Source organism: Mastigoproctus giganteus, chromosome 13 (genome assembly GCF_048544385.1).
Source record: "Mastigoproctus giganteus isolate SK-2022 chromosome 13, ASM4854438v1, whole genome shotgun sequence".
In the NCBI taxonomy this organism is placed as follows: domain Eukaryota; kingdom Metazoa; phylum Arthropoda; class Arachnida; order Uropygi; family Thelyphonidae; genus Mastigoproctus; species Mastigoproctus giganteus.
In genome coordinates, this window is record NC_143587.1 from 50,525,183 (window position 1) to 50,541,076 (window position 15,894).

The window sequence follows — 15,894 nt, forward strand, 5'->3', positions numbered from 1 at the left end:
ATCCCCTGTCAACTTATAGGTATTAATTTATGATGTTATGTTTGTAATAACTAGGTCGCTATATTTATTTAGTTAAAAAAGTACAATTCAATTGACAATAAAATTTAATAAGATTAATTGATACTACTATACTCGCTATCTAGTTTTCCGTTAAACCTTATGCTAGCACACATCGTATAACAATGGCGGCAAGTTATGAACGGTTACTCTACAGACACGAGGTATATTAATATAGTGTAAAACGTGCAATAAGTGGCTTCAGTTTATATAATATAGGTAACTATAATACTTGAGATTGCAATTTTTATTTAAAGATAATGACAAAAATTAACGGGATCTAATTCTGTTTTGCAAGGGTTATTTTAATTTTGTTCTTGTTTCAATAACTTATTTGAATTAATATATATATATATTTTGTAGAATTTGTATTGTTTTAATGTTTCAGTAAATTAATGAAAATATTAAAAATTGTATATTACTTCCTGCAGCCCACTTTTATAACTTATGCAGAAAGAAAATAACAGTACAGAAGGAAGTAAGGAAAATAAATTAACGTACAGAAGGAAAAGTGCAAGTGGAATATCAGAACTCGGGTGGGGGGACACCAGAATTGATTGAAGTTGGTAGACAGAGAGTCATCTATCATCTCACTCATGTGCACATGCATGCATGCATACGTGTAAGTGGTTACACGTGTGCACGCAATTGGCTATTCAATATAAGATGACAGCTTGTTTAGAAGATCTTTATGCCATACAATCAAAAGCCTTAGAAATGTTGAGAGCAACTGCTGGATAGCATGTATAATATGCTATCTAGAAACTTGATTAACACTTGCAAATTGCAACTGTTACACTATCTAGATAGTTTGATAGTATGAACCAGAGCTATAATACTCAATACGTGTTTTACATTGATATCAATATTTGTAAAAGAATAAGAGGAGTTTACCTCAGTGTGATACGTAGAACACTTCTGTATGATACTCTCCAGAAATTAAAACGAAAACAATTTTTAAAAAATCGAAAATCTTACCAGTAAGAAATAATTAACAATAATTAAAAATCAAATGAACACAATTAAAAATCTATTTTAACACAATTAAAAATCTATTTTAACACAATTAAAAATTAAGTAAAAAATTAATTTAATGAAAAAATATGTTTTGCATTTTTTTCATTAAATTAATTTCTGAATTAGTGGGTTTTTTTTTTTTTTTTAATTAAGAGTGCAGGTTTTCAAAAAATTCTTAAAAATTTAAAAGCTCATAAAATGGTATTATCATTTGAGAAAAAATATTTCACAGTAATCTGATTATGCTGAAACTTCATTGTCAGTAATCTGTTATAGATTATCAAAACCATCCTCGAATGTATGTTTATTTGCAGTACTAGCCTCAAGTTTTGCCTCTACAATCATATATCATTCAGATTTCATCAGGAATCGAGCTTATAATATTAACCAGAATTTAATGAGTTAATTTTTAAATACAAAATTAAATAATGATGCATTTGCACAAATGACTAACTAATATTGAAAATCAGAATATTATAAATACATTGATAACAGTTGAACCAGTAATGTAATGGATAAAATAGTTGCATATGTGTTTTTATTACTTAACCCTTTTGCTGCTTGCTTTTCTTGTAACCTTTTTGACCCAAGATTGAAAACTATAGAATTGAGTCAATCTGGATTGGGGAGGGCAGAGACATTTTTGGACTTTCTTTTTGCTATAGTTAAATTAGTCAGTTGCCAGTGAAGGTATCTTGACAAAAACATCTGGTTTTACTTCTGTGAAATTGGAAGAAAATGGTTCTAAAGTCACGTGATTTTTCCCTCCAAGTTGATTAAAAACCCCATGATATACATATGCATTACGATGCAATTAATGTGATAAGACAGTTTTCAGATACAGATTGCTTTTATAATTCAGGTGTAGGCTATGAACCACAAAAAGCATTAAATTATACATGCAGATATATTAAATATGATGATATGTACCCATACTGTAGTTGTTGTACCTACATACATACATATGTAATTTATGTTATACATAAGGTTTTTGATAAGCATATTTCTGACTCCCATCACTGTTAATAATATTTTAGCCTACCACAAAAAAAAAAAAAAAAACAGTTTTATTGCCAAAGTCCTGCAGACCACTTTTATAAGTAATGCAAACCATATATTGTGAAACACTGACTTAAGGTACATGTGCAAACTAGATGGTGTTTTTTTTTTTTTCCTTTCCCCTAATTATTTTTTGGCTGTTTTGATAGAAAAATTGATATAAATGAGTATAAATTATATAAAACAAAATAACGTAAATTAAAGATATAAATAAAAAAAAAAAAAAGTTAGTGGAAAGAGAAGTCAATGATTAAATAAACTAACCATTGAATTTTAAAGTGGAGTGTTATTTTTTTCCTTTAAGTTGGTAGCAAAATATTTTGAAAATTTGACGATATTTGAAAGGTATTTGCAAATGTATGCTGATAAATAAAAACATTAAACTCTACATGTATATATATTAAATACAGTGATATGTACTCAACCATAGTTGTTGTTACATACATATGTAGTATATGTTTATAGGCATGTTTTTATAGGCATATTTTTATAGTTTTTATAGGCATATTTTTATAGTTTTTATAGGCATATTTCTATCTCCTATCACTATTAATGAGATTTTTGCTACCTACTACAAAAAAAAGTTCTGTTTTATTGTACAGGTCCTGTAGACCATAGGTTGGGAAGCACCTACTTAAGGTACATGTGATCAAAACTTAATTCTTGGCTCTTTTGACAGAAAAATTTATATAAATGAGATTGTGATATAAAACAAAGTAACATAACTGAAAGATATAAATAAAAAATAATATCAGTGGAAAGAGAAGTCATTGACCAACCATCATAATGTTAAACTGGAACTGTATTTTTGACCTTTATAAGTTGGTAATAAAATATTTTGAAAATTTGACTTTATTGAAAGATATTTGCAAATGCATGCTGATAAATATCAGGAGTTTGTACTATAAGTTTACTACCCCCCCCCCTTTTTTTTTAAATCAATATGCAAGGCACTTCAAATTTTATCCAGTAGCATTTCAAGTTAGGCCAACTTTTGCAATAAACATTCTTTTCACGTGGGTATGTATTTTTCTCTGGTGACCATTTTATCTATTTAATGATTGTCTTAATGTACAGTACATGATTTATCTAGTTAGCAAAGTGCTTGTAATTTTACTTATAGTGAACAATGGAAAAAAAAGATGTTCTGTCATCTTTTGTATAATAACTATGCGCAAGTGGTTGTAATGTTGTATCATTCATCTGTGAATCTGAATTCACTATATGAAAATTGCTAGTATCATAGTTAAAGAAATCTTGTGAGTGCAAAAGATGATTTAAAATTTATCATAAAAACATTGGTTAACTTGCCAAAGGATGTTGACATTTCTGCATTCTAAAGAATTATAAATGTTATTGACTAAAATGCTGTAATAAGTGGACATGTGAAAAGAGTAACTACAAAATTAGATATAGCTGAGTAAAATTGTTAAGACACATCAAATTAGTTTCATAAAAGAGTTTCAGGTCTTGCATCTGTTCATATCCAGTACTTCTTGTTGTATCCATATTTGCAGTGGGAGAAACATTGCATTGTTATCAAAGCTATCCCATTTTGTTCTCATTCTCTTTGTCGAGTTGCCAGCTACGATTTTTGCTATAATTATTATAACTTGATTGTGATATTTTTTTCTTGTTAATTATATTTATTTCATTATAGTGCCAGTCATTACCCGTTTGTTACAGATTATGAAAGAATAGAAGAAAATTACAGAAAGTGACAAAAATCTTACAAAAACCAGTAAGCAGAACCTGATTTTGAATGTCTGATCACAATTATATGTTGAGATTTTTCTTAACTACCATATAAATACTTTGCAATTTCACTGCATTGCATTTTTTTTTTTTTTTTTTTTTTTTTTTGCACACTGGATACCACGAAGTTATTGTGACCCTTGCTAAATATATGTCATTAGCATTCTTCCTTGGAATTTGTCATTTGGGCTTTTTCAGAGAGTGCTAATTATTTTCTCTAATTTTAGCAGTTATACATTAATGCTAAATAAAAGTGGTTAAGATACACTCTGTATCTTAACCACTTTTATGGTTAAGATACAGAGTGGTTAAGTATTAGTGGTTAAGATACACTCTGTATCTTAACCACTAATATTTTTCTGAGTTGCTATTTAAAAGGCTATTTATTTTGCTTCTAGGTTGCGGTTCAGGCAGGTCTGTATCACGGAGGAGAGTTGTTATGTGAAATTCAATCCACATCTGATGCTCCAGTGGAGGATGGAGACAGTACATGGGAAGAAGACATTCAGTTCGATTTAGAAGTTTGTAACATTCCCCGTGTAGCCCGACTCTGTCTTGTAGTTTATGAAGTTACTAGAACTGTAAAAGGGAACAGAACACGCAGATATCGTGGATTAAAACAGGTGAGCAAATTAGCTCATGCCATTTATAGTTAAATTCTTTAGTCATGCCAGTTAATTAATGAAAAATGAATTAATATTTAATAATTTTATATTAAATTCAATAAATTCATTTTATTAATTTTAGCAAATGTAATTAATTTACTTTCCCTGTAAGAAGATCATTGGCCATTTGTTGCAATGTGGATAACTTCTGTTTTCTTCCTATCTTGCCCTATAGGGGTTTGGATTACCTCTGTAACACAGAGGAAAACAGCCATGTTATTTCCTAACAATTTTGGTTTCATGATCAGAGGATTGGTGGTCATCAAATGCCAAAGCTTTAGTATTGGATGAACAAAATATTGTTTCCACTTTGAGTAAATTAAAAAATAGAGGACTATTTTTCCCTTCTGTGTGTTTGCAGCCAGAAGGATTTCAGTTGCCATGAGCAAATGTTGTGGTCTAATACTCATGATAGAACAAACTTCTTTAACTTCAGGTTGTCTTAAAAATGTTTATGTTTAAAAAAATAACATCACTGAAAAGCTCTTCTGTTATTTGCTTAAAATAGACACATAGATACCACTGTGATAGCCTATTTCAAATTTACTGGCCTCTCATCAGATAATAGGTGGTTTCTAATAATGAATCTCTAATGACTAAGTAATTCTGTCTGAGTTGTCATACACTATAAGGAAGTTAAAACTTCAATTATTTTAATACAGAAAAAGTTTTATCATCTATGAAATAAATAAGCAAACTGAAACCCAAGTTTGAGGCAGTTTGCTAGATGAGATTACTGACTATCTGAAAAGAAACCAGTAAATCTTGAATTAGGCTGCCATAGGAGTGTTTCACATTTTAAATAAATGACAGAATAGATTTTTGGGGATGTTATTTATTTAAAAAATAGCACTTCTCAAGGCAATTTACTTGGTTAAGGAAGCTTGTTTTGCCTTGAGTATTAAAAAACATGACATTTACCTGTGGCAATTTAAATCCTGCCCCAATTAAATTATATATGTATACCTACATTAGAAATATAGGTATACCTACATTAGAAATATAGGTATACCTATTAGGAACATTCCTACATCAGGAATGAGGTATACGCTCATTGATCACTGAATTATGACCACTTATCTGTAATGGACTATGCCACATAGCTCACAGTATAAAAAGCTGAACAGCTTTGTATGTTAGAGCAGTGGTAATTCACATCTCGTCCTGCAAGTCAAAGTGATAAAGTAGCAGTTATGGGATGTAATAAAGATAACTTAGAGTTTCAAAAGCGCATGATTGTGGGAGCTCATGCTTTGGGAGCTTCCATATCAGTTGGAAGATGAAGAAAAATGTTGCAATAGTTAAAGGCAAATGTGCTGGTTTTAACTTCAGAAAAGGCAACTTTGACAGTTTAAGATGCTATATGGCATGCATTAATTGGGTGGATTGCCAAGTGAGGGCAAATGCATTTCAATTATGGAATACTTTTAAAGCAAAAATCACAGAAGCCATGAATGCATACGTACGATTAAGAAAATGTTGCAGAAGGAGGATGCTCAAATATAGCAGAAAAAGATAGCGTAGGATAATTACAGAGTGATAAAAAGTACTGAAACCTACCAATAGCTACAAATTGATCTGTAATAGTACCACAAATAAGGTTAGGGAGGCCTAGGCTGTAAGGTTAGGCTGTATATGAGAAAGCATTGGCTAAGAGAAAAAAGAATGGGGACAAGGAATTTTTCATGTATGTGAATACAGTGAAGAAGAAAGCTAATCAGGTCAGACTCTTGTGCACTGGGTGTGGGAAAGGCTTAGATAACTCAGCTGATGTGAATGAATTGAATTGGTACTTTGCATTGTTTTTTGCCGACAAAAGACCCTTCATGCTGAGAAGAGGCTGTGCGAGTAAGACTGGGCCATATGAAATTAGTGATGTCGTAATTATAGATGATTGTTTATTAGAAAAAAATTTGAGCATAAAGGCAAGTAAGGCTCTTGGAGTTGATGACATATACCCTGTAGTTTTGAGGGAGAGTGCCAGGGAGTGTTTGAACCATTGAGGTTAATTATGAGGGCATCTTTGGACTTTGGGGAGATTTATATGGATTAGAGAAGTGCCAGTGTATCGCCAATACATAAAGGCTGTTCTATGAGTGAAGTTAGTAAATACAGACCAGTTAGTCTGACTTCAGCGGTAGAAAAAATCTTAGAGGCAATGATTAAGAGTGCAATTAAGGGACATTTAGATAGATATGGCATTTCAAAGGACACACAATGTGGCATTGTTAAGGGAAAATCATGTTAAACTAACTTAGTAGGCTATTTTGACACAGTTACTCATGAGCGGGATTTAGGAAACAATTTCGACATAGTTTATTTGGATTTTAACAAAGCATTTGACTTGATCCCTCATGAGAGGTTACTGTATAAGCTTTGAACAGGTTTGGATTACTGGTAAGATTCTAAGATGGATTGCTGGATGGCTGCAGAGCAGAAGAGCAGGGATGTCATTAATGGATATTCTTCAGGGTGGTGCAACATCAGAAGTGGTATCCTCACGGATCGGTTCTTGGACCACTGTTGTTTCTGATTTACATAAATGACATCAATGAAGGGATAAAGGGCGTGATGTCTAAATTTGCAGACTCCATAAAGATTGGGAGTTCAAGTCATCCTGAAGGATGGCTTGAACAGACTTCAAAAATGGTCAGAGAAGTAGCAGCTGTTTTAATGCAGCTAAATGCAAGGGTAAGCCCTTGGGGAAAAAACAACCTCAAAATAAATTACACAGTTGGTGGGGTTAAATTAAAAACAGTGGAGGAAGAAAAAGATCTGAGAGTTACAATATGGGCAGATATGAAGTTTTTTGAACAGTGTAAACAGACAGCCAGGAAAGCCTGTGGTGTCCTATCGATGATTTATTGAATGTTATCCTGTAGAGATAGAGAGGTCATAATCCCACTGTATAAGGCAAATGGTAAGATCACATTTGTAATACAGCATTCAAGTATTGAGACCTCATCTGAAAAAAGACCACGAGCTTCTTGAAGGGATCCAAAGATGGGCAACTTGAATGGCAAGATCGACAAAATGATGACCATACAAGGAAAGACTTCGATTATATGGGCTAAAGAGCTTGGCAGCCAGGCACCTCAGCAGTGACCTGATTGTGGTTTATAAGGCTCTGAGAGAGTTTAGTAAAATGAATGTTACCAGTAATTTATAACTCACTGGCTAAAATAAAACTTCCTGCAATCTAGTTTAAACATTTCTCCATGTAACTTGAATTTATGGCCCTTAGTTCTAGAATCATTTATAACCATGAAAATTTCATCCTCATTCATTTTACTATTGTCTCTCAGAGCCTGAAACACCTCAATAAAGTAGCTCTAAGGTGCCTAGTTTCCAAACTGTTCAACCCACATATTCGAAGTCTTTCCTCATAAGGACGTCCTTTTGCCAATCTCACCAGGTGAGTTACCTGTCTCTGGACCCTTTCAAGAAGATTGATGTTTTTCTTTCCCTAGGTGTGGTCACCACACTTGAACATAGTATTCCAAGTGTGGTCTAACAATAGCCTTATATAATGAGATTATGACGTCCTTACCTCTAGTAGCAAATATAGTACAGATGAGGACACCATGGACCTTTCTTGCAACCAGTTTACAATGCTCGGAGAACTTCATGTCTGACCGTATCGTAACTCCCAAGTCCCTTTCTTCCACTACTGACTTTAGTTCAACTCTACCAAGTATATAAGTTATTTTGGGGTTACTGTTCCCCGAGTGTAAGACCTTGAACTTCGCTGGATTAAACATAGCTGCCACTTTTCTGACCATCTCTGAAGTCTATCTAGGTCACACTGAAGAAGCTCTGCTTGGCAGCGATCATTAACTACTCTACCAATCTTTACATCATCTGCAAATTTAGACATCATGCCCTCTATCCCTTCATTGATGTAATTTAAGAAAATTAAAAGCAACAGTGGTCCCAATACTGATTCTTGGAGAACCCCACTTCTTACATTAACCTAATCTGAGGAATAAACATCACAACTCTCTGCCTCCTCTGAAGCTATCCTGCTATCCACCAAATTCTTCAGCATTTTTTGGTTCCGGGAACACCATTTAAGTTGTTCTATCACTTTCATCTTGTTAATGATAGTTAAAGTAGTGTTTCCTTTTTATTTCACTTTTCAATTCTTTAGAACCCATAATTATATAAAATATGTTGACTTATGTACATATGTATATACATATAAAAAAGTACACAAACGAAGCGATATAAACAATAGCATCCGTTCGACTCAGAGTCAACAACAATACTGAACAACACACAAGACAATGTAATGCATGTTCCGTCTCTCTCTCTCTCTCTCTGCACAGTCAGAGTTACTCATCTGCCTTCCTAAATCCCATGTATTAGCATTAGCATTAGTAGAGGCATTTGATGCAAGAAAGCAAGCTTATGCAGCATCAGCCAAAAAAAAAAAAAAAACCCACTTCCACTTCACCCCTCTGTTCGTTCAAAATACCTGTCTAGCTGAGCCTTAAACTTATTTAGGCTATCAACCTCCACCACAAGGGATGGAAGTCTGTTCCACCAACCAACCACCCGCTGGCTCAAGGCAAATTTCCGCACGTCTATCCTACATCTGTCTTTCCTCAATTTGAATTTATGCCCTCTGAGGTGATTATTCTGAGAAAGATGAAGAATCCCATTGGCATTGAGCATGCTTAAACCATTCAAGGCTTTATACACTTCTATCAGATCACCTCGCTGGTGCCTAGTCTCCAGACACTGTAATTTGCAAAACTTAAGCCTTTCTTCGTAAGAGCACCCCTTTGTTCCATTCACTAATCTTGTTGCCCTTCTCTGTACTCGTTCCAGCAGCTCTACATCCTTCTTGAAATGAGGCCTCCAGACCTGTATACAGTACTCTAGGTGTGGCCTGACCATTGCCTTATACAATGGAATAATCACCTCCTTATCCCTGCTGGAAAAATTCCTGTATATCATTGACAATACTCCATGAGCTACTCTTGCAGCCCGTCTGCACTGCTCAGAGAACTTCATATCTGCCTGCACAACCACCCCCAAGTCCCTTTCATTCTCTACCACTGTCAGTGTAGTACCACAGAGTTGATACGTTGCTCTGGGGTTGCTGTTTCCCATGTGTAGTACTTTACATTTGTCAATGTTAAACTTCATTTGCCACCTCTCAGCCCATCTGCTCAACCTTTCCAGATCCTGTTGCAGCAGCATAGTGTCAGTAGTGTCCTTGACAACCCTGCCAACCTTTGTATCATCTGCAAACTTGGACATTAAGCTTGATATACCATCATCAATATCATTTATAAATACAGAAAACAATAATGGACCCAACACTGAGCCCTGAGGGACTCCACTAATAACATTAGTCCACGATGAGCAGTGTCCATTGATTACCACTCTCTGTCTTCCCCCCTCAACCACCCCTTTATCCATAGCAGCAATTTGCCTCCAATGTCACACTGCTCCAATTTGTGTAGCAGTCTTCCATGTGCAACAATATCAAAAGCCTTTCTAAGATCCAAGTATATAATATCAAAGTTATTCCCTGCATCCAGTTCTTTTGTGACTGCATCATAGTATCCAATCAAGTTGGTCAGGCAAGACTTCCCCTTAACAAAACCATGCTGTGTCTGAGCTATAACTGAAGTCTTGTCTAAATGATCCTGCAGTGCTTCTTTAACCAGTGCCTCCATTAATTTTCCTGGAACAGAAGTTAAGCTCACAGGTCTATAATTACTTGTGTCAGCCTTTGATCCTCCTTTGTGAATTGGGGTCACATTTGCACATTTCCAGTCTGTGGGTACCTCCCCGGAGTCCAAGGAAGCTCTCATAATTATGGCTAAGGGTTTGCTTACTTCCTTTGCTGCCTCCTTTAATATAACTGGATAGATCCCATCCACCCCGGGTGCCTTTCTTGTGTTTATCTTCAACAGTTTCTCCTCCACTTTACTCCCAGTTATTTCAAGATTCTGTAGCTTACTGCTAGAGTTGAATACACCTCTAGCATTCCCCTTGCTGAATAACTCATCATGTGTGAATGTCGATGCAAAATATTCATTTAGTTTGTTAGCTACCTGAGCAGGATCATCAACAGTTGACCCATCAATATCAAGTGGACCAATCTGATTCATCCCCTTCCTTCCAGAGTTTACATAAGTAAAGAACTCTTTGCTGTTTTTCTTTGCATCCCTTGCCAAGGATTTCTCGTAATCTGCCTTCGCCTGCCTAACCTCCTTTGTAACTTGGTTGCATATCAACTTGTATCTATCATAGGCTTCTGTGTCATGTGTTAATTTGTAAGTATCCCATGCATTTTTCTTCTCTGCCATATGCCTCATTAGTTCATCTGACATCCATTTTGGCCTAAACCTTGAACAATATTTCTTAGTTGGTATGTAAAGCCTAGTAGCTTCCAAGATAAGTTCTTTGAATGCTTCCCATTTTGAATTGGCTGTTGGTAACATCATCAGTTGGTCCCACTGTATAGAATTTAAATACTGTCTCAGTCCATCGTAGTCGCCTTTACGGAAGCAATAACCCTTCCCTTTACCCCTAATGGTAGTTACCTCTTTGAGTAAATCCCACTTCAGCACACTGTGATCACTGCCACCTAGTGGTTCATTTATCTGCAGATTCTTAATGCATGAAGAATCACTGCTGATAATCAAATCAAGAGTATTACTCCCTCTAGTTGCCTCCCGAACATGCTGATGTAGAAAACGATCATCCAATAAATCCACAAAAGCCCTGCTAGTGTGTGAGTAACCAGCCCCCAAATTCCAGTCAATATCTGGGAAATTAAAATCTCCCATTATAAGACTCTCTGATTTACTGGCCCACTCTATTTCCCTGTACAGTTCCTTATTATACTCATCAGAGTCATTAGGCCTATAGCACACTCCTACTCTCAATTTTGATCTCCCAATGCTTATGTCACACCAAACTGACTCAACACTGCACTGTCCGGCGATGTCGACTGGCTTCACTTCCTTGGTTTTTATGTGTTTCTTAACTAATAGCATAACCCCTCCCCCTTCCTATCCTGTCTATCCTTTCTGTAGACGTTGTACTCCCCAAATTGCAGTTCTGCATCCCTTATATCTGTGTGACACCACGTCTCTGATATCCCAGCAATATCTGCCTTTGATGTTTTGAGCAATACCTCAAATTCATCAAATTTATTTACTAAACTCCTAGCATTGGTGTACACGCAAGTATACCTGCACCTGTTTCTATTCTTAGCTACCCTAACACAACCCATGTGTTTATTTGTACCGCAATGGCTCTCAGCAGTCTCTGAAATACCATGCATCTTGTTTTTTAGGTTTTTGCTCATTCTAATAGAAGCAGTGCAAGAATCTCTTTCACCTCTGCCAGTGGCTACTGTCAATCTATTGGTCTTTGTCTTTCAAAGTACTCAACTGTGAACAGAATTTTTCATATTTCGATCCAGATTATCTGACATCTGGATTAGCAAGGGTTTACTGTATAATCTGTTGCGGTAACAAACTTTTTAAAACAAGTATTTCAGAAGTTAGATTTGTTTGTCGTAAATAGCTGTTTCTAGATGTAATTATTGGCATCCAAAACTTATCACTGTAAGTAAGCATTTCTTTGCAGAATTATAAATAGTATATTCAACTAATATAAATAGTACTATAAATAATATTGCAGTTATTTTGTAGATTGGGAAAAACATTAGCTTAGTAATACTTTGAACCACTAAATCAGAGTAGTTAGTGCTAAATTAAATTAATCGATAGTGGGAATTGCCATTTATTGTCATTATTTGATGTAATATCGTAAAGTATATCATTTCATCATATTATAAAGAAAATATTTATTGAAAATATTACATGATAACTTAGTATATTATAGCATATTATAATTTATTGTAATTTTTAATTAGAAATATAGACATAATTATGGAGTACAGTAGCAATAGATCTGGTGAGAATGCTATGACTGATCAGGGTATTGGGTGATTTCTTTTTGCTTCTTTTCATCATTTTGTTAATAATAATCATATGAACCTACTTTGTCTTGGAGTCATTTACAGATCCACAATAACGGAAAATATGCGATATTTATAAAAATGCCTAAGGATACAAATCATATATATATATATATATATATATCTGATAATTAAAATAAATATGATATTTAGAATAAAAACATTTATTTATTTTTATCACTTTTGCCTAACTTTTACCTCATATAATATATATATATACAGTAATACCCCGACTTACGCGAACTCGGAGTTACGCAGTTCCTGATTTTTTCGTTTGGCAACGCTGCCGCCCACTATCTTCAAGGTCGTTTTTCATATGTTATCGATATACGGTGCGACGGCGGAGAATGAGAGCGAAAGATGAACAAAATTCAACTTTGCTGCTTTTATGTTTTTTATATCAGTGAAGGGGAAACACACTTTCACCATAATAACGTAAAAACCAACACAATTCCAGCTATCGGTATAATCGCAAATGCAATTAGATCGAGTTTACTACCAGTTTATAACAGATTCCACTAGCAGAAACGCAACTGGATTTTTATTGTTTTATGGTAGTAACCCCTAGAAATGTGAGGTGTTAATAGTGTATCTCTGCCTTTATGGTGTTGTTTATTCAGTTGCTACATGCGCGCAGCTTTGTTTATGCGTATCAAGCGTGCCTCCTCGTTTTGTAATTGTGCTTTATTCCCTAAAAATGAGTAAAATACTTAAAAGGTGTGAAAAGGAAGCGTCCTGGTGAAGACACTGCAGATTCAGAGAGAAAAAGAAAAGCAATTATCGATAAACAGAGGTGGACTGGCTCAAAAATTCTTACCCGGGAAAATTTATAGTGGCCTCATACTATGGTTTATGGCCAAAATCACACTGGCCCACCGGGGTTTCCCCTGTAAGGCTTATTGCCAGTCCACCTCTGTCGATAGAGAAAAAAATATGAAATTGTGAAACGCTTTGAGCGAAATGAAAGACCATGTGATATTGCACGTGCTACAGGCCTAAATGAAGCAACGGCGAAAAGCACATGACAATTGCAAACTTTACAGGTTGAAAATTGAAAAGGGCTCAATTGTAAAGGGCTTAAAAATTTTAGAAAACAGACTCCAACGAAGAACGCGTTATAGCTACAAAGCAAGGAATAAAAAAATTATTAGCTTGCTACGAAGAAATTCTGCGTGAAAAAAAGAACGCGCTGTGTCGTCAGACGAATTTGTTAGATTTTATGAAGCCATCGACATCGAAATAACTTTTTTACGTAAGTCATTTGTTTTTTTTAATACATATTTTGTATTAATATGTATAAAGAACTGCAATTTTATTAATATTTTTCTTCTAAACTAGTGTTTTTGTTAGTCCTTGGTCCCAATTAAGCAAAATTTATATGTATTTATATGCAAAGTTGTACCCCGACTTACGCGAATTCGACTTACGCGATTTTCGTCGGACCCACCTATCGCGTAACTTCGGGGTATTACTGTATATAGAAAAGTGTATCTTGAACTCTCATAACTCAAAGAATTACTATAGTTTATTGTATTGAATTTTCTAAATTTATTCTAAATTGGATTCTTTTTATGCTATTTACTTATGTGATGGCATGTTTATTGATCATCATGATCTTTAATTTTCAAAGATAGTTTTCAAATTTTATTGAATTACTACTCATTAAATTGGTGTAAGAAATGAAGATTCAGGTGTATATTTAAAGAGATTGAAAATAAAAACAAGTGTTTGATTCCTTTTAATTTATTTTCTTTTATATAGGACATGTATGCTAATCCTTTGGCATGGGTAAATACCACCGTATTTGATTTTAAGAATACGCTTAAAATGGGACCAGTTACGTTACACATGTGGACTTATTCACAAGATCCTCCATCAGATGATATGCTGAATCCATTAGGTCCTGTAGTTTTTAATCCTGGTTTGGAACAAGCCACAAATTTAACCATTACCTTTGACAGATATCACAAAGATTTTCCAGTAACATATCCAAGTTTTGAGAAAGTAAGTGCAAATGCTGAAATATGAATTGTAACGTATGTATTTTAATGTCTCTAGATCAGTTAGCATTAGTAGAGGCATACGATGCAAGAAAGCAAGCTTATGCAGCATCAGCCAAAAAAAAAACGCTCCCATTTCACCCCTCCATTCATTCCAAATACCTGTCCAGCTCAGCCTTAAATTTATTTAGGCTATCAATTTCCACAAGAAAAGATGGAAGTCTGTTCCACCAGTCAACTACCCGCTGGCTAAAGGCAACTTCCGCACATCTATCCTACAACTGTCTTTCCTCAATTTGAATTTATGCCCTCTCAGGTGATTATTCTGAGCAAGAGGAAGAATCCCATCCGCAGTTTCCAATATTTTTTTTACCAAATATTAGTATTCAGGAAAAATAAGTAGTGTTTACTCTATTACAAAAAAAAGAAGAAGAAATATTACACACTCGCATGCAAGATTGCCAGAAAACTACTCAAGTTTAAAAGGGTTGGAAAAAGGCTTAGTAGTTTGCAGATTACTTTCTTGAATTACCAGTGTGTGTCACAAATTGCCTCAGTTTCTCTATCTCATATTGGTTACCATAGTCATGCAAAGTCATCTACCTCCGCAAGGTGGTAGATGACTTTCATCAACCGGTGAAATACCACCACTTTGCTTATTGGAGGCTTGAAGTGGTGAAACCCATGTTTAGTCTCTAGAGCAAAGTTTCCGGTACCCCTCCCCCCCATACTTCTCCTTCAACCCATGCACGGTACAGTCTGTCCTCGCATAGCACGATAGTTGTGTTCCTAGAAACCCTCGTGCAATGCAAAATCGTGCAATATAAACAACAGGCCCTATGGGAAAAGTGGGGTTAGGTGCCGACCCCCAAGATTGAACACACATTTGGAACCAAAGCATTACCAAACACAATAAATAATCGGGTAATTTTAATCGTTATAAAATACTTACGTATTTTATAACGATTAAAATTACCCACCAGAATGCCAGACAATCCAAACCAGACAATCCAAATGCGTTATAAAATACTTATGTATTTTATAACGATCAAAATACGTAATAAAAAATAATATTATAATATTTTTTTATTTTTATTATAATATAATAAATAATAAAAAATATTTATTTTTATTATATTATAAAAAAGTATTTTTTACGAATAAAATACATATTTTATTCGTAAAAAATTTATTATATTAAATAAAATAGTCGTAATAAAATACGTAAATATTTTATTACGTAATAAAATATTGCTAATGCTTTTGCTTCTATCGTAAGCAAACTTGTTTTTTGTTTGATTTTCTATCCAAACAGATGACAGCCGTTCCA

General features: G+C 34.5%; 1 protein-coding gene across 1 annotated transcript in view; it reads left to right on the forward strand.

The window, feature by feature from the left end:
• The window catches only part of Pi3K92E (phosphatidylinositol 3-kinase 92E), a 251,963-nt gene that overhangs the window by 119,516 nt on the left and 116,553 nt on the right, over positions 1-15,894 (forward strand). The window contains exons 7-8 of the mRNA XM_090388098.1: positions 4,287-4,511; positions 14,326-14,568. Of these exons, the coding sequence (XP_090244224.1) occupies positions 4,287-4,511; positions 14,326-14,568 (468 nt within the window). The remainder of the gene's footprint in view (positions 1-4,286; positions 4,512-14,325; positions 14,569-15,894) is intronic.